The sequence below is a fragment of the Trachinotus anak genome, unplaced genomic scaffold, assembly GCF_046630095.1.
Source record: "Trachinotus anak isolate AG129_WGS33_773 ecotype Australia unplaced genomic scaffold, CSIRO_AGI_Tana_v1 ptg000012l, whole genome shotgun sequence".
NCBI classification, from domain to species: domain Eukaryota; kingdom Metazoa; phylum Chordata; class Actinopteri; order Carangiformes; family Carangidae; genus Trachinotus; species Trachinotus anak.
This window is the reverse complement of record NW_027273863.1, coordinates 1985001-2002689: the sequence shown is the minus strand read 5'-3', so window position 1 is coordinate 2002689 and position 17689 is coordinate 1985001. Positions and strand designations below refer to the sequence as shown.

The following is a 17689-nucleotide window of genomic DNA, read 5'->3' as shown; positions in this document are numbered from 1 at the left end:
GAACATATGGTCACTGTTGGACAGGTGAGGCTGAGGCTTAAATGAAATAAGGAACATTAACTTTAATTGGTTTAATTCAGTAATGTAATTAAAAATTTCAGTGAATTAAATGAGATCTCAACACTAAAAACACTCCCAGGAAAAAGAGACAGGACAGATATCACAACCTGAGGAACAGTGAATGACACACACACACACACACACACAAAGACATACAATTTGGAAACAATGCCAATAAAACACCTCCGACCTGAATAGAGAGGGAAACTTTATATTGAACCCACACCTGGAACAGATGGGTCACTATTTCCTGCAGTTTATTTCAGTGTGTTTCAGAAAGACTGATGTCATTTCATCACCAGTTTATATCTACACATCTGGAACCATGATCATAAAAGTCATCATATACTAATCTTGGATCAGGTTACATCAACGCAATATAAACATAACTATCACTAAAGATATTCAGTAAATTTACTTTTATCTCATTTTGCTACCTGCTACAAGGACTACTTGTTTCTCTTAAAAAACCTGTAATAATCAATCAATACTATAAGCATCAGTATATGACACGTGTATTTAATATCCATATGCAGCACATTATTTATATTCTCTATTTATTTATATTATTTAATTCTATTATATATAATATTTGAATGGCTTTGGCAGCTACATGTTTTTGTTCATATCAGTGAAGCTACTTGAAAGTAAATAAGTAAAAATTAGTTTTCCTTTATTTCCTAATTGTTAATGTCTATGATGAGTCGAAAAACACACCTGGCTGTGGTTACCATGGTGGTAACACAGGCAGGGGCCCGGGGCGTCACGTTGCTATGGCAACTCAGACGGGAGGCCATACAACACTACAGTAATGTCGACGTCGGTGGCGAAAGAAGAAAGAAAGAAGAGACGGGCTCTGGTGCTGAGGCCGTAAGTTCACTGTTTCTTAGAAAGTGTTTACAGGAAAACAGCCGTGTGCTCAAGCTAACGGGACATTTCACTGTGTGTCAGCTCCTCTAGAGCTCAGAATACCTCCGTGTCAGGAGCCCACGGAGTCAACCACAGACACACAAACAGCGTGGTCGGTTCCCCCAGCAGGAGAAGCCTCAGCCTGGGCGGAGGCAGCAGAGTCCTGGAGAAGAGCATCGTTCAGACTCCGAGACAAACCGCCCGGGTCACTGAACACGCTACACACATGCTGCGTTCAGGTGCTCCTCGGTGGCCCCGTTCCAGGAGCTGTTTCTTCCGACTATGATGTGTTCACGGGCTTTAAGTCAGAATGTGGAACCAACGTGGACGCTACGAGTGAGATGTGGAGTGTTATATTGTTCAAAGCGACTCGTTTATGTTACTGCTAAGAAATAACTTCTGTCTATGTCACTATATGTGTACAGCAACTGATGGTTACAGCCTAACACTACATTACAAATTAAATGTAAACTAAATAATATGATATACAAGACCTGAATTTGCAACATGAATAAAAAGTTTCTCACCATCAACAAAACATTTACTTTTGTTCGCCATGTTTCTGCGTATATGACGTCATGATAATTTAGCCAGTCCTCTACCACCAACAGTTTTTTTGCTAACATTTAATTTGTAATATGGTTTTAGGTTGTAACTGTTAGTTTCAGTCTACATGGAGTGACATAGATTACTTAGAAAAGTTATTTATTAGCAGTAACCCTGGTAACATAAATACTGCGGAAAAAACCTATTGGTGTGTTATTTCAATGCTCTGAGCAATAAAATACAACACATCTTCTTTGTAGCATCCATGTTGTTTCCACGTTCCACGTTCAGACTTAAAGCACGTGAACACACCAAAGTGGAAAGAAAATGGGACCATCCGAGGACAGTAGCATAAGCAGTAATGTTGTAGCTAGGTGGCTAACTTTCTCCTGTTTGCAGGTTTTTGATGAAGACGACAATGACGTCACTCCCCTGCCGCTGTACCAGGCAGATCCAGGAGCAGTGCAGGCCAAAGCCAGCAGGTTCTTTGTGGATGAAATCTCTGCTGGATCAGCATCAGACCAGACAACAGCCACCGGGAGCTTCACCATGCCGTTCTCCAGGTACCACGATCAGCTGGAGCTGATCTGATCTCATCCCATATGTTAAATCAGGCAAACATCTTCTTAAATATGTGATATGTGAATGTTTAGCACAGGCATCAACAGTGAATCAGTGGAATCGCCTTTGAATGTATGATTTGTTGATAAGATGATGCTCCACAAGAAAAGAGCAATTGTGTCTTTAAAATGTGGTTTGTAGCTATATGGTGAAGAATGTACTAAATCATATATGATACCAGTGTTTGATGTCTGTGTGTAAAGTGTCACATTTCACTTTTCTCAGGTCAGTGCTAGGCAGCAGCAGGATATCCAGCCAGTCTACAATAGAGTCGATGAATGAGGAGATTGAGGACACATTCTCCAAACGAGACATGCCCATCAACCTCCCAGGTTCACTACAATGCTTCATCTTTCTTTCATTTTAAAAAACAAAAACACAATTTGCTATATTGTTTATTTCTTATTCATATTTTTTTCAGATTCAGCTTTGACGTCAATAAGTGGATTTAAACAAATTTTGACTGAATGTCACAGTTCTCTGCAGCAGGCAGCTGTAATTCATGCCTTTTTGTTTCCCGCCAGATGTGCAGGGGAAAAGAGACACGGTGAAAGAACAGCTGACAGAAGAAATGTTGACACAAGACATAGACATCTTCATCTCTGAAACAGTCAGCATTTCACTGCTGGACATACCCAGCACCTTGGTGTCAGTGGACGCTGATGATGCAGAGGAGATCATGTAGGTGAAGTTCTCCTCCTCCTGAAAATATCTGCTGCTACTGCAGGACAGAGACAGACCAACTTCAATATCTTTAACCTGAAAGACAGTGATGTGTGTTTCTTTATGTAATGAGACACATATACTGATGCAGTATGAGACTGTAGAATACAAGTGATATTTATCTATTGATCACTGACTGAAAAATGTAAATATATGTTTGTGGTTTTAACAGGCTTGTGCCATCTTGACCTTGTCTTTACAGAGCAAGGAACAATCAGTACGCTGACGTCTGCAGGAACAGAATGGGCAACGATAAGTACACGGACCGATCAGTGCAGACGCTGAACGGAGCAGCTAAGAACAAACAAGTCCAGAGTGACACCGTGGTCATGGTAGACACAGGTCAGGCTCAGGAGCTCACTGTCCTAAAGATGCATTTGTCACAACACTGACATATCACATTATACAGTTATTCTGCTAACGAGTCAACAAACTGTTGCCTATGTTAACATCCAGCAGATGAAGAGCATCATCATCATCATCATAAATCTAATGTTCAGAGTGTTTGGTCTCCAGCAGCTCCTGAGGAAATATCCAGCTCTTTACCTGGTAGATGCTCCACCATGTAAAAGCAGTGAGCTGTACTGTACTGAGCTGTGGGTCTGTCAGAGCTTCATCTCTGAAAACAGCTGCTGGAAACGAGGCTGATGAGATGCTAGTGTGCAGGAAAGGAAACTAAAACAATGAGTTAAAAGAGTTAAAAAGTGACCACTGTCACATGACACAGTGTATTCACAGTGCAAATATAAAGATATAGATTAGTGCTACTTTAGAGAAGCTATAATCCATATTTTATAATAGCAATGAATCAAATGACAGTAGGGAAATAGTGTGACAGTGTGAATGGGGTCTGCAGCTCCCCTCTGCTTCACAGAGCTTTATAGTGACTTTCAGCCACGTATCAACCTCCAGGTCTGGAACATGAAGCATCAACAGTGAAGATCTAAAGCTGCAGCTCCTCTAATGACCACTAGAGTCTGGCTCCAACAGTGAGTCAGTCCCCGTAGACTCCCATGTTAAAATGTCCAACTTTACAGCAGAAAGAAACATGTTTACAGCCTGGTACAAAAACTGTTCTGGTCTCTAGAGCTAATTTCCTCCTTCATGACACCTGCATGGCTGAATTTTATGGAACTCACCTGTTTACATTTTATTAAACAGCTGCTTTTCAGAAACCTGTGGGTGACGTCACAGAGGCTACGTCCATCTTTATTTACAGTCTGTGGTTTCAGCTCAGTGTATCAGTCCAGGGACATCTTCACTGTTCTGCTTCACTCTCAAAGCTCTCATGGTTGTTTTCAGCTGCAGCAGCTATTTTCTGAGGAAAAGCCGTAAGAAGCCACTGTCCTCCACCTGCTCAGCAGCAGACAGACGCAGTTAAAGAGCAGCTGGTGATCACAGTGGAGCATTCAGCAGCTAAAGAGCAGATATTTCCCTCAGGAGCTAAATATGACTATAGAGGTGACTAGACCACAACTGTAAATAAATGTTTGCGAACACGTTCACCATAAAAACATTGATGTGTCAGTGTTTTGGTAACAACTTGTCTTCTCTGCCAATGTGTGGCCAAAAGAATCAGTGTCTGCAGGTTTAAAGTGAACGACAGACTGATTGTTTTTACAGTCTTCAAGCTGCATTAACTGATGCTCCTGCTGGTTTCACACTGTTTCACAGTTATCTGCAAAAACAGTGAAGAAGAAGACTGCTAGCTAATAAACGTAAACAACGCAAAATTGAAAATGCATTTTCCCAGAGTCCTTCAAATGTCTTCTTTTGTCCGACCAACTGTCCTCAACCCAAACTGTAACAGAAGAGTCAAGAAATATGAAAATGTTCACATTTGGGAAGATGAAAGCAGTAAATGTAATGATATAATCAATTATCAAAATTGTTGCAATGGTTAATTGTCTGTTGATTGACTAATTGATTAACGGAGTAATTGTTGCAGTTTTAGTTTGTATTGACAAACTTAAACCTACAAAGAGTAGAAGCTTATCTTAGCTTCTGTTATTTGTAGATAAGTTTTATCCAGATAGAATCAGTCCCTCAGTGTTCAGCCTTTCCGAGTGGACTAAATGTTTTTCCACAGGCACGACTGTGACCACCTGGGACATGTATGACACACTGTGCAGCCCAGAGCAGGGTGACACGGTGCACAGGCCTGAACCAGAACAGGTGGACTACCCAGAGGCTGCTGTGGACTCCAGCAGAGGAGCAGAGAGGAGCATGTCAGTGGGCAGCACAGCCAGTACAGGTAACAGGCCGGGACACTGGAGACGATGCTCTGCTGCTGCTGATGATGATGTATGAATAATGAGCATCATCTCTAAGATACCGTGCAGAGAGAGGGAGAGGGAGTTGATATGATTCAGACAGTATATCATTACAAAGCCTCAGTATTCTTCCTGTCATGGTGCAGATTATGATTTAAATACAGGTACAGGTGTGTATTATTGTCTTGTGTCTCTCTTCAGCCAGTGCTGCGAGCTCACTGAAGGAAGTGGAGGTGTTTGGGAGCAGTTTAAATGCTGAGTCAGACCTGCAGCTCATCATGCTGTCAGGGAAATTCCAGCAGTGCTTACTGGTGATGGAGAGGAGCATCCTGGGAAACACCTTCCAACCCAAGCTGGCTGCTTACAGACAGTTGCCTGTACTCAAGGGTAACACACACTCACATCCTCCCCCTCAGTGCTAATGCAGCTGAATCAACATGTTGGACACTTACACACATTGCGTGGTTGTGATGAATGATTGTGTCAGACCCAGACAGTCCGGTGCAGCCTGGGCCTGTGGAGCGGAGGAGAGAGGACACACGGAGCTGCAGGTCTCCAGCTCTGGAGCCGCTGTGGTCTTTCAGCTGTGAGCTGAGCAGAGGACGCAGCGTCAGCAGCATGGCCTGGAACAGGAAGAACCCGGTAACACAGCTGCTGCTGCTGTCTGCAGGAAACAACTGCTGACAGGCTAAATATCTCAACAGTTATTGAATGGATTGTAGTGGAGTTTTCAGATGTCCATGGTCCCCAGAGGATGTACTGTAGTAATTCATATTTGTCCATTTTGTTGTGTTATGACTAAATATCTGCAAAACTGAGCCCATCAGTGTTCAGTGCTTTCTAGCAAATGTTAGAAGCTGAACATTGTACTTGCTAGACATTGTCCCCATCATCACTGTGAGCATTATAGCATGCTGATGTTAGCATCTTGCTCAAACACTGCTGTGCTGCCTCATAGAGCTGCTGCATGGCTTTTTTCATGAATGTAGCTGTTAGTCTCGATACAGTCCAGCCAAAATATCAGAATATACCATCGGCCCAAGTAGCTATAGCTATGCAGGAGGATGATGTACCCATTCTGAATCCTGGCTGCTGAGCTTTGATCGGTCAAACAGTCATTACTGAGCACAACAGACCTATCTGAATCTGAAATGTGTTTTTATTCAGTGGTATTGAACCAGGTTGATCTAGTAACCTGCTGTAATACAGGCAACCCACACACAGAAGATGTTAACTAAATCTTCAGTTGTGGTGCTAAAAACATTTCAAAAGTTAAGGTTTTCAGATGTCATTTTGTTAAAGCTCCATCCAGTCTAAAAGTAGATGTCCATGTGTTTCTGATTATAAAGCAGGTCTAGGTTCTAATATAATACTGTGAAAGTATCAAAGCCTCAGTCCGCAGAGAAATGCACACAGCCTGTATTCAGACACTGAGCCTTAAAACCAGCCGTCAGGACTTCTGGAACTTTGTGATGTCACAACAAAACAGTCACCACCCCAAGCCCCGCCCACCTGGACCCACCATCCAACCTTGCAGGATTTGGTTTCTCTGAGTGTTTACCTGAAGTCTGCTATATTTTTATTGGGTCACTCAGAAAACAGTCAGCCAATCAGAAGAGAGACTCAGATCCTCACTTCACACTGAGATGGTTTTTGGTTCTTGAAACCACAAGTATATCTTCTGGTGGAGATCAACACTTCAAATAAAACACAGAAGAAGAGTAAAATATAGGACCTTTAATACTTTCAGCAGCACACGCAAAATTCAGTTCACATAGTGAGAAAGACTTTGTTAAATATTTTCATTATTTTAACATGCATACCATTGAAAATGGCAGGAATTACAGATGAATCATTGTCAGTGGCAGCAGGAGACCTCACTGACATTTTTACTGCAGTAACTCTTTTCTTCTCCTGAAAATCTTCTTTGTTTGAAAAGTTATAAACTTAGAATGAATTCTGTCAATAAAACAAATGTGTGACACTAAGAAATGTCTTCATGTGCTCTGCTCTCTCTGTTAGGACCTCCTGGCTGTGGGTTATGGTGAATCTGACTCCAGTAACCAGAAACCAGGTCTAGTGTGCTGCTGGTCCCTCAAAAACCCCACAGTACGATTTTATTTACTTTCCCAGACTTTGTGCGCTGGTGCAAATCTACCGCTCCCCTCTGCAGCATGCACAGCGTTGATGACAGGTCAGTTCATGTGGGAGCTCCAGCCGTTGTCGTGTGTCTCCTCTGCAGTGGCCTGAGCGTGTCCTCCTCTGTGACGCCGCCGTCACGTCTCTGGACTTCTCAGCCAGCAGTCCTGGTCAGCTGGCTGTGGGGCTGCATGACGGCACCATCACCATCTACAACGTGTCGAGTCAAGACGACAGGTCGCATGTCATCAGCAGCAGGTGAGGACTGAGTGTGTGTGTGTGTGTGTGTGTGTGTGATGCTACATTCAGTATGGCTCTTCATGACTTTGTGTGTGTCTGTGTGCAGTGCGTGTCCCAACAAGCACCTGGGTTCAGTGTGGCAGCTCAGGTGGACTCAACAGGAGCTGAGTCTGACCAGAGAGGAGAGGGCTGAGGCTCTGGTCTCTGTGTCTGCAGACGGCAGGATCAGCAAGTGGTTTGTCTTCAACAAAGGCCTCGACTGCACAGGTAACCACAGTCAACAGGAAGTGGATTGGATTTATTGATTTTAACTTAATTTTAAAAAATATGATGAAACATTTCTTGTCTTGTTGGATCTGCAAAGGTGGTTAACAAGAGAAAACTCAAAATAACTTTATTGAACAGTTAGGAACTTCATTTGTGTAAAAGCGTCAGTGCAAACACAAACACAGAGTAGACAAACAAATACAGCTTAGCTAAAATCAAAACCTTCACATTTCATATTTAATATTTTAAATGCTCAGAGAATGTGTTCATATTGAACTTGTAAAATATAATTCAAATGATAAAAAACATCACTATTCAAACCAGCTGTAGTAGTAGTAGTTTTTTTTTTATTCAGTCATTACACATAATACAGTAAATACAAACAATATAAAGACCAAAAAAAAACAAAGTCATCAATCATGTATTGTGACTGAACAGGCTCAGGAAGCAAAATGCTTTTATATGTTTGCCTGCAATTTAAACGACTCACCAAAGGGACAGAACACTGTTCACATTCAGAAATAACTCTGTAAATCACTTTAAAAAAAAAACAAAATCAAATTAAACATTTTTAAATTCATATTAGCTTTGGTCCATCATTTAAGAAAAGGAAATCATTCACATTTGTAACCCTCAAAAATAACTTTTTATAGCTTTTTGTACAGTAAACTACGCCTCTCAGATCATATTTACTCTCCTGTGCTGAAAAGAACTTTCCACAGTCTGGGAGCAACTTTGTTTTGACTTGATTTAGCTCTGAACATTATTTGCCTTATTTTGTAATATACCATATCATTAAAATTCATAGCATGAGAATTTAGAAACCATGGATTCGAGTGATCGTGGTGTAATTTTTGTACTAAGACCACTGAACTAATACTGGTTTTAAAGGTCGATCCCCACACTTCAGCACAATAAGTTATATAGGGAAGTATAAGTGGACAATAAATTGAATACAGAACCTTGTAATTAATATATGTCTAGATTTATACAAAATTGCTATTGACTTAGATATTTTTTCTGTAATATGATCAGTATGTTGTTTCCAGTTTATGATCAGTCACAACCCAGAGGAATTTGTATTTTTTGTCACAGATCTGATGAAGCTGAAGAGGATTCATAACCCGAAGAGGAACAATAAAGGACAGAGGACAGAGAGCGTTCTGTCAGCGCTGACTCCCGGTCTGTGTGTTGACTTCCATCCAACAGTGAGTCTGTAGCAGAGACAGATTACAGGCTGGTTCCAGCTGGTGCAGGACAGGAAACAGGTTTTCAGACGCACAGTATTTTAATGTTGTCCTCCTGCATTATCATCCTCATCCTCCTTCCTGCAGGACTCCAGTCTCTACCTGGTTGGTACAGAGGAGGGTCTCATCCACAAGTGCTCCTGCTCCAACAGTCAGCAGTTCCTGGAGACTTACAGGAAACATTTTGTGAGTCCTTCAGAATAAAAGCCTCCACCGCCCTCTGATGAGGCTGCTCTAAAGAACTAATTATTCCACACTGACCTCAGAAACTTTTATTTTAATTCTTCAGGTGTGAGCTTGTAAAAGCTATTAAGGCTCTATCCCATGATGCATTGCTCACTGGCCCTTCACCTGTTTCCCGCAGAAATGCAAAAGCTGAAGTGATGCTGCTGTTTTTTATTAGATTCCGTCTACAGCTCACCTGTAGAGTCACCTGTAGGAGCAGGTGTATTGATTCAATCACGTGCACAATGACAAACTGCAGGCCGAGGACACAGGGGCCACATGATGGTCACATGATACACATGTTGGTAAACTCCTGAGAATCGGGTCATGTTGAGCAGATGAAGATGAGTTGTATTGCAGTGAGTGAGAGCAGCCAATTTGATGCTGAGGTTGACCTTGACCTCTTGTTGTTGATGCTGCTGTTGCATTGGGTCACACAGACCCTCAGTAACACTGACGTCTTGCTCCACCTCAGGGTCCTGTGAACTGCGTCGCCTGGTGTCCACTCAGTCCTGATGTGTTCCTGAGCTGCTCCTCTGATTGGACCATCCAGCTGTGGAAGCAGGACCACCCCAACCCTGTGTTAGGCTTCACCTCCACCCAGAGGGCGGTGTGCGATGTGAAGTGGTCCCCAAAGTGGGCCACAGTATTCGGAGCCGTTAATGAGGGACAGCTGGAGATCTGGGACCTGAATTTGAGCATGTGAGTGGGACTGAGGAGAGAACCTGTCTGTGCAGTTCCCCCTGTCTGTCTCTCTGATGTGTCCGGTGTCTCTCCCTCAGCCTGGACCCAGCCGCTGTGCAGCCCGCTGCCCCCGGTGTGAAGATGACGTCTCTGCTGTTTACCAAACAAACAGACTGTGTCCTGGTCGGAGACAGCGATGGACAAGTGACAGTCTACCAGCTGAAGAACCTCAGTGTGGGAGCTAGCAGCCAGGTAACACTGTGGAGCAGGAGGACAGGTGGAGGTGGAGGGATACACAACATCAGCATCAGTTATGTTGGGTCAGTTTAACATCTGTAGTTCATACAGCAGCAGATGTTGCATCTGACTCTGATTCGGCTGAGACACAACTTGTCATTTTATTTGTGAATTTCATGGCTAGAAATTTCTCTTAAAGTTCTTCCAGACATGTTTTAAACTCTGTAGAAATCCTCAACTGTGACTCATATTTAGTTTAACATGTCTTCACACATAAAAACTGGTCTCAAGCTCTACTCTGACTTCCTGATTGAGAAACCCGGATCAGGCCTTGGCCCCGCCCACCACCTGCTGGCTCCAGGTGTCCAGGTGAAAGAGCAAAGAGTGTGAAGATGGTTAGAGGAGGAAACATCAGAGAGACTCAGCCTCATGTTGGAACCTCAGTCAGACCCAGACTCAGATGAGGAGTCTGTTGAGACCAGAATCAGAGACTAGTAGATGGATCAGAGCAGTTAGCATAGTTAGCATCTCTTATTTGTTTATATTGTTTGTTAGCTTGTAACTGGCAGTGGCTGACACATTGTTAGTGGTTGTGCCAATGCTAACTCTGGCTTTCTGTACTAACAAGGTTTCAGGTGTATTTAGCCCCGCCCCCCATCCCCACAAGTTGACAGGATTGGTTCCTTAGGTTCTATGATGTATGAATCCCTGACTGTCTGAATCTGTTTTTATGAGACTGTCATTGGTTCACTGCAGTTCAAGGTGGAAACACTCAGTCACAGTGTTGACTGATTATTTAGCTCATCATATGTCTTTATTATATAAAAACATCATATAGAAGTTAACGTGGTGAAACAGCTGATCTTCACCAGACGCCCTTTGACTTAACTCCTCAGTAACTGTAACTATGGAAACATGGCACTCTGAGACCAGACAATATTGTTGCTCATGCATTTAAAATGTCAATAAAATGCATTATTCAGTTATTTATTTATTGATTTTTTCTGATGCTCAGAGCACTAACAATGTCTAATGTAATCTGTGTTTGCTGAAAATGTCGTCAAAGGTACATGAAGGGGAAGAACCCAAACACCTCCATGCAGACACGGCTCCACACTGCTGTCTATGTTGTTGTGCAGTCGCCGTGAGCGTTCAATGCAGTCTGGACATTTATTCACAGATTCCTGGTGTTCGGCTATAAGCGTCTCTGCTTCTTCTCTTTCAGGTGGATGTTCTGGAAGAACTCGTCCTCTCCGCAGCTTCCAGGTAGCTGGAAGAAACCATTTGACCTCCCGTCTGTTAAAGATGTGTAAGAACAAAGAAATGAAAAGGATGCATTCAGAATCATAGGAAACATCAGCACACATCAGAATAATCATGTCAGCACCTGAGCTTTAACCTCAGAGCTCAGTTTCTGCCAGATTTAAAGATGATTATTGATACTTTTATTTCTTCTCATTCAGATTACTGTAACGCTCTTTTTACCTGTCTGAATCAAACTTCTTTGAACGCAGCTGCCGGATTTAAACCAGAGATAACAAGAGATCACACATCACACCAGTTTTGTCCTCCCTCCACTGGCTCCCAATCAAATCCATTTTAAAATATTGGTGCTCACCTTTACAGCTTTGCACGATGAAACATCCCAGTATATTACTGAGCTCCTCCTCCCTTGTATGACCAATCAGGCTCTAAGGTCTACTGAACAAAAATACTGGTTGTCCTTCAAACCTGGTTTAAAAGCCAAGGTGACCGTGGCACCCAGACTCTGGACTGCTGTCCCCCTTTCTCTGTGATCCTCAGACTCCTGTGACGTCTTCATGAAGCAGCTGAAAATATTTTTATTCAGACAGGCTTTGGTCCGTCGGTCTGAATACCTCCTCCTTTTTATTTTATGATTTTTATTGTCCTGTTTCTCTGTCTTGGACTTTTATACTTTTTTAATGAAGCACTGTGATTTTTTTTTCTCTGTGAAAGTTGCTGTGGGAATGAACTTCACTCGCTGAAAGACCTGAAAGTTTCCTTATGTGGAGAAAATCCATCTGTATAAATCAGACTTTTTTTTATCATCATGATAAAATCTGTATCATGAAGTGATTCAATGAAATGATTAAACAGAGTGAAACAAAATTCAAGAGACAATGTGGTGACATTTTTACATGAATTTAGTAATTGAACTGTTCACCTACATGGAAATCTTCATGCTGTTTCTTCAGCTCATTCAAATCCTCATGAACTGTACGAAACAACACGAACCATCATTATCATCATCATCTTTATCATCATCATCATCATTATCATCATCATCATCCTCATCCTCATCAAACCTTAAAGAATCTGAGCTGAACTTAATAAACCTCAGTTTATGGTGGATGATGATTAAATGATGAAGCTGTAAGTTTTTTTGAGTATTGATTGAAACAGATTTAAACTCAGCATCATGAGTCTGATGAGACACTGAACATCCAGGGGTTAGTTCACCTTCACTGAAATAAATGAATAAATAACACAAACGCAGTTCAATAAAACCACAACCTGATCACACTCATCAAGTACATTTACTCAAGTTTCATTTCTCCTCAGTGTCAGAACCAGTGTGACCTCCTCCACCACCAGCACTGAGACTGTGTGGAGGTGACAGGTTGACCCCTCCCCCAGCCAAAATGTCTTATTATTCAATAACACAGTGGAAATATGTTAAATATTAAAATTAGTGACTATGAGGTGAAAACGAGACACTTTCCTGAAACTCCCTGATGTTCTAATGTTTAATGAAACAAAGAAGACAAATCTTTCCTCCTCATCATCAGAAAACTTTATTCTTCATTTGAAAAATAACAATCTGATCAAACTATACATCACAGTTGATTGTAACTTTATTATTATCATCAGACAATACGTACAGCATGGTACATTCCCACCAGATGAATTCATCAGAACAGCATCATTTCCACACTGAACACAGAGCACTCAGAGATAAAAACGATACATTTTTCAATACGTTTGCTGTTTAACACAACTACACTAACACAAATGTTTTATTATCTTCATATGATCATTTGATCCAAAGAGTCTGTGCTTTGTTTTGTTGGATAAATGAGATTTTTACTGACTTATATAAACTGTTCATACTCGACATTCAGCTGACTAATGTTTATTATTTTATTATGTTTTTAGTTTATTAAAGTTTTAATAAAGTGCAGTGGCAGCTGAGAGTCATGTGGCTTTGATCCACTGTTTTAGGGGGGACACACCTGGACCTGCACTCACTGCTCACCATGAGATAAACCACCACCTCCACATTAAACCACACACACCTGAATGTGTGAGCGGATTTACGCTTTAATTCTCCCTATGTCTTCATGTCATTTTCTCCAGCTTGATGCTGCCTGGTCCCTGTGTCACCTGAACCAGTGTGAAAGCACCTGTCTGACATCACAGTCAAGGCTGTGTCAGTCAGACTCAGACTCAGACTCAGACTTTAAAACTGCCTTCACAGGTTTTGTCATTAACAAACTCGCTGATGAACCACAAATCGTTTTCTGTTGTAATGATGGTGCTGTTTGAGGTCACAGTCTGTTGGCATCAGCACAGTGTCACGCTCTAAGAGCCACGCTGGACCCTTAAACCTCTGTGATTGGATGTCACTCATCAGCTGGTGGCTCAGCAGCTGATGAATGAGCCAATGACTATGAACCATGAATGAAGCAGCTGATGCGAGTGTCTGAGCTGAAGTTATACTCACGTCATCATCACCATCAACTTTCATTTTCTCATTTTACAGGTCGTGTTGATTCCTATAATTATTCATAAAGCTGGTTCCCCTTGTGCAAGTTTCCTCCAGGCAGGTGTGAATGTGAGTGTGAGAGGTTGTTTGTGTCTGTGTCAGCTCTGTGATAGACTGGGACCTGTCCAGAGGTGCCCCACCCTCAGAGGACAGGTGGGGAAGCTGCTGGGTGGATGGTTGAGTTGATCAATAATCCGCCTCTGACTCTACAAAGCTCTTTCCACTTACAGTGTGTCAGGGCTGACCACATGTTTAAGGCCTAGACAACCACAGCACGCTGGTGCAGACCTGCCGTGGGTTTGGACTTCATCGTCAGTCGACTCTGCAGCATGAAGTCAATGAATGACGGCCGGCCTGGTGCTGAACAGACTGAGGCTGAACGGACTGAGGAGAGAAGAAGAGAGGAGTTCATTACTTCCTGTATTTCACTGATTCACATCATACAGAGGCTCTTTGAGTGATGAATATGATGAATATGAATAATAATGGTGCTTTTGAGCTCACCTCTTGATCTGTGTGACAGAGGAGGAGGAGCTTCGTACCAGCTTCTTAGAGGAGGAAGAGGAGGAGAAGGAGAGGGGGACTATAGTAGATTTTGGGGGAGGGAGGATGGAGCAGTGAGAGGCTTTGGACAAGTTTAACCTGAGTAAGAAACACAAAGGAATCAACAGATTATATTAGAACAGGAAGAAGGACGAGGAAATCTGATCATAAAACAAGAGCTGTTAACTGACTGATGGCAGCAGAATAAAATAAATATTCTCTCTGTAAAACGCATAGAGAGAGAAAAATAGATAATTCAAGTTGGTTTGATTCAATGATGATGTATCTTCAGACATCAACGTCCCAGAGAATGAGACAGACGCCTGCAGCTCTTCTCTCACTTTCCACCAGCTGACATCAGCGAGGTGTGGGGGGAGGGGCTTATCTTACCGTCCGACAGGTAGTTTATAAATCCCACTTCATCCAGCTGTGTGGATGGTGAGACAGGAGCCAGGGTCTGAAACTTTTTCATTCTTCCTCCGTCCTGTTTCCAATCACTGTTAACTTCCTGCCTACACATACACCTGTTCATGCCCCTCATCTGCCCCCCTGTATATACACCTGCCCTGTTTGCCCCCATCAGGCGTCAGATTGTTCGTTAATGTCTCTGTTTCTGCTTATGCTGTCGACTCTGTTCCTGCTACTTGTATGTAGTTACCAGAGGCCTGAACTACGAAGCAAGTTCAACATAACCAGGATATCATTTCGTTATCTGGCTTGACTTAACCTAACACTGACCATCCTGGATAACCTGTACTATCACGCTGGTTACCAACTAGTTAAGTTTATCTGTCTGGCTACGAGGGCATTCATGTGAAAGAGGTGGAGTTTGTAAATATAAGTAACATCGTTATGACCATGAATAAAGTATTTAATGTGATATGAGAGGAAACTGTGATAACATTCATTTACGGCAACGTCCAAATTAACAATGTGAAATCTGAACAATGTGGCCACATGAACAGAATAAAAAAGAAACACAGACATAATTTTTAATTGTTAAAGTCAGACTGAGGATAAGAGCATGAGTTATTATGAAGTTTTACTGACATAGTTGATATGTGATCAGGTCCGTGAGACTGAAATGATGAAATATTGATCAGTGTGTGGATCATTGTTCTAATCAATCCCTGTCGGGCTCCTGTAAAAATGATGACTCAGTTTTTCCAGTGATCTGAGTTCAGCATCAGTTACCATGGTGATTTACCCCGGTAATAAGTGAACCACCATTGTAGGACGGCACGCTCGCACGCACGCACGCACGCACACACACACACTTGTACTTCTATCTTTGTGAGGACATTCATTGACATAATGCATTCCCTAGCCCCTTACCCTAACCTTAACCATCACACCTGAGAGCCTAACCCTAACCCTGACCCTAACCTTAACCTAAACCTAATTCTAACCATAACTCTAAAACCAAGTCTTAACCCTCAACATGTGATTTGAAGGTGTCTCAAAAAGTGAGGACCGGCCAAAATGTCCTCACTTTCCCAAAATGTCCTCACTCTGTTAGTAAAATACTTTTTTGGTCCTTACTATGTAGCAAGTACAAGTATACACACACACACACACTGTACCTTGAGGAGGATGAGACTGATCGAGGAGGTCGTCTTCCCTTCAGTGCTCTCAGCTTGTCTCCCTGAGTCAGACTGCTTTCTTTGCAGTTGTTCTACACACACAAACACACACACACACACAGAGGGGGGGAGGGTCATGGTAAGTATAAATGAAATGTCTGTTTACAGTTTAAAATATGACACTCTTCATTTTAAGGACACAATAATAAAGGAAGTCCCTCCTCTCACCTCGTCCAAGCTGTATGATTTGTAGAGGGTGGTGTTGATTGACAGGTCGTCCATGCTTGACAGTAGGCGGGACATGGCTTCCTGTTTCCCTCCGTCAGAGTCAGGGCTGTGAGGCTGCTGCTGGTGACGCTGCTGAGGCTGCTGCTGCCGGCTCAGTCTCTGCTGCACCAGCTTCTGTTTGGAGCGATAGACGTCGCCCTGGACCCACAAACTGTGCTGTTTCCTACACACACACACACATACACACACACTGTGTGATGACATTTTATATCCAAAAGCTCAAAGGTCAACTTTTCTGTGACATCATAATGTTCCGTGATAACAGTTCAGGACATTATTCAGTTCTGATTGTGATGATATTTCCTGCAACTTTTGTGGTTGGCAGAGGAAAAAACTATGAGATGGTAACTTTGTTAAGTTTGTAAGAATGTTAACATGTTAGCATTCTAGCTGCACGCACATCATCAACATCTAGAAGTTAAAGAATAAGACAATAACACTCATTAAAATCTGGTATCTACAAACGATCCAGGAAGTATTTAACCCTCAATATCGCTCATGTTCACACTAATGTAACTGCTTTTAGGTACTATGCAAGTTAAAGGACCCATCCAGTCTAAAGGTAGATGTCCATGTGTTTCTGATTCTAAAGCAGGTCTAGGTTCTATATTAATACTGTGAAAGTATCAAAGCCTCAGTCCACAGAGAAATGCACACAGCCTGTATTCAGACACTGAGCCTTAAAACCAGCCGTCAGGACTTCTGGAACTTTGTGATGTCACAACAAAGCAGTCACCACCCCAAGCCCCGCCCACCTGGACCCACCAGGAGCTTGCTTGCAGGATTTGGTTTCTCTGAGTGTTTACCTGAAATTTGCTATATTTTTATTGGATCACTCAGAAAACAGTCAGCCAATCAGAACAGAGGCTCAGATCCTCGCTTCTGATTGGCTGACTGATCTGTTGTTACTAGAAAAGAGAAAAGCCTGAGAGAGGAGATGTACACTGAGATGGTTTTTGGTTCTTAAAACCACAAATATATCTTCTTATGATATCAACACTTCAGAGAGAACACAGAAGAAGAGTAAAATATGGACCTTTAAATTGAATGAACTGTAAACTGCCTTCAAACTAAAGTCACATTTCCCCTGGAGATTTTAAAGCTTTATTATTTGATGTATTTTAATGTAAATGTTTTTCTTAATTCTTTGTTTCTTAGTTTTTTGTGTTGTGTAGTTGTATTGTCTGTGTCGCTGATCGTGTCTTTGTGATTAATTCTTGTTCTCAGGTCTCTCTCTTGAAAAAGAGATTTTGTGTGTTTTACTTAATCCTCTTTTGTAATTTGCACTTTTAAGCATTTAAGTCATCTTTTTTTGTC

At 42.1% G+C, this 17689-nt stretch overlaps 2 protein-coding genes across 5 annotated transcripts in view; one reads left to right on the top strand and one right to left on the bottom strand.

Annotated features, from left to right (window-relative positions):
• The first annotated feature begins 792 nt into the window (after positions 1-792).
• On the top strand, positions 793-12577 carry LOC139628503 (dynein axonemal intermediate chain 4-like). 3 transcript variants are annotated; one of them, XM_071490180.1, is made up of 17 exons: positions 793-930; positions 1012-1174; positions 1915-2078; positions 2362-2468; positions 2661-2817; positions 3062-3201; positions 4949-5113; positions 5334-5519; positions 5620-5774; positions 7155-7241; positions 7375-7529; positions 7618-7778; positions 8874-8986; positions 9113-9211; positions 9726-9952; positions 10033-10186; positions 11397-12577. In XM_071490180.1, exons 1-17 carry the CDS (start codon positions 872-874, stop codon positions 11439-11441), a joined length of 2337 nt encoding a protein of 778 aa, XP_071346281.1. In that variant the 5' UTR covers positions 793-871; the 3' UTR covers positions 11442-12577. The 3 variants fall into 3 exon arrangements, with proteins under 3 accessions (XP_071346281.1, XP_071346282.1, XP_071346283.1); XM_071490181.1 differs by lacking the exons at positions 793-930; positions 1012-1174 and adding an exon at positions 1187-1305; XM_071490182.1 differs by lacking the exons at positions 793-930; positions 1012-1174 and adding an exon at positions 1293-1723 and having other exon boundaries at positions 11397-12576.
• Positions 12578-12963: 386 nt separating this feature from the next.
• LOC139628505 (dual specificity protein phosphatase CDC14AB-like) overlaps positions 12964-17689 on the bottom strand; it is an 18576-nt gene continuing 13850 nt past the window's right edge. For both annotated transcript variants that reach the window (XM_071490188.1, XM_071490189.1), the window contains 4 exons: positions 16313-16535; positions 16085-16176; positions 14463-14600; positions 12964-14342 (listed from right to left, as the gene is read on the bottom strand). In XM_071490188.1, the coding sequence (XP_071346289.1) occupies positions 14294-14342; positions 14463-14600; positions 16085-16176; positions 16313-16535 (502 nt within the window). In that variant the 3' untranslated portion in view covers positions 12964-14293. The remainder of the gene's footprint in view (positions 14343-14462; positions 14601-16084; positions 16177-16312; positions 16536-17689) is intronic.

Excerpts from the sequence above, each read along its gene's own strand:
- LOC139628503 (XM_071490180.1), top strand. The coding sequence starts at position 872 with ATGTCGACGTCGGTGGCGAAAGAAGAAAGAAAGAAGAGACGGGCTCTG. Across the intron at positions 7,530-7,617 it reads TCGCATGTCATCAGCAGCAG|TGCGTGTCCCAACAAGCACC; the intron begins GTGAGGACTGAG and ends GTCTGTGTGCAG. Across the intron at positions 9,212-9,725 it reads AGACTTACAGGAAACATTTT|GGTCCTGTGAACTGCGTCGC; the intron begins GTGAGTCCTTCA and ends GCTCCACCTCAG.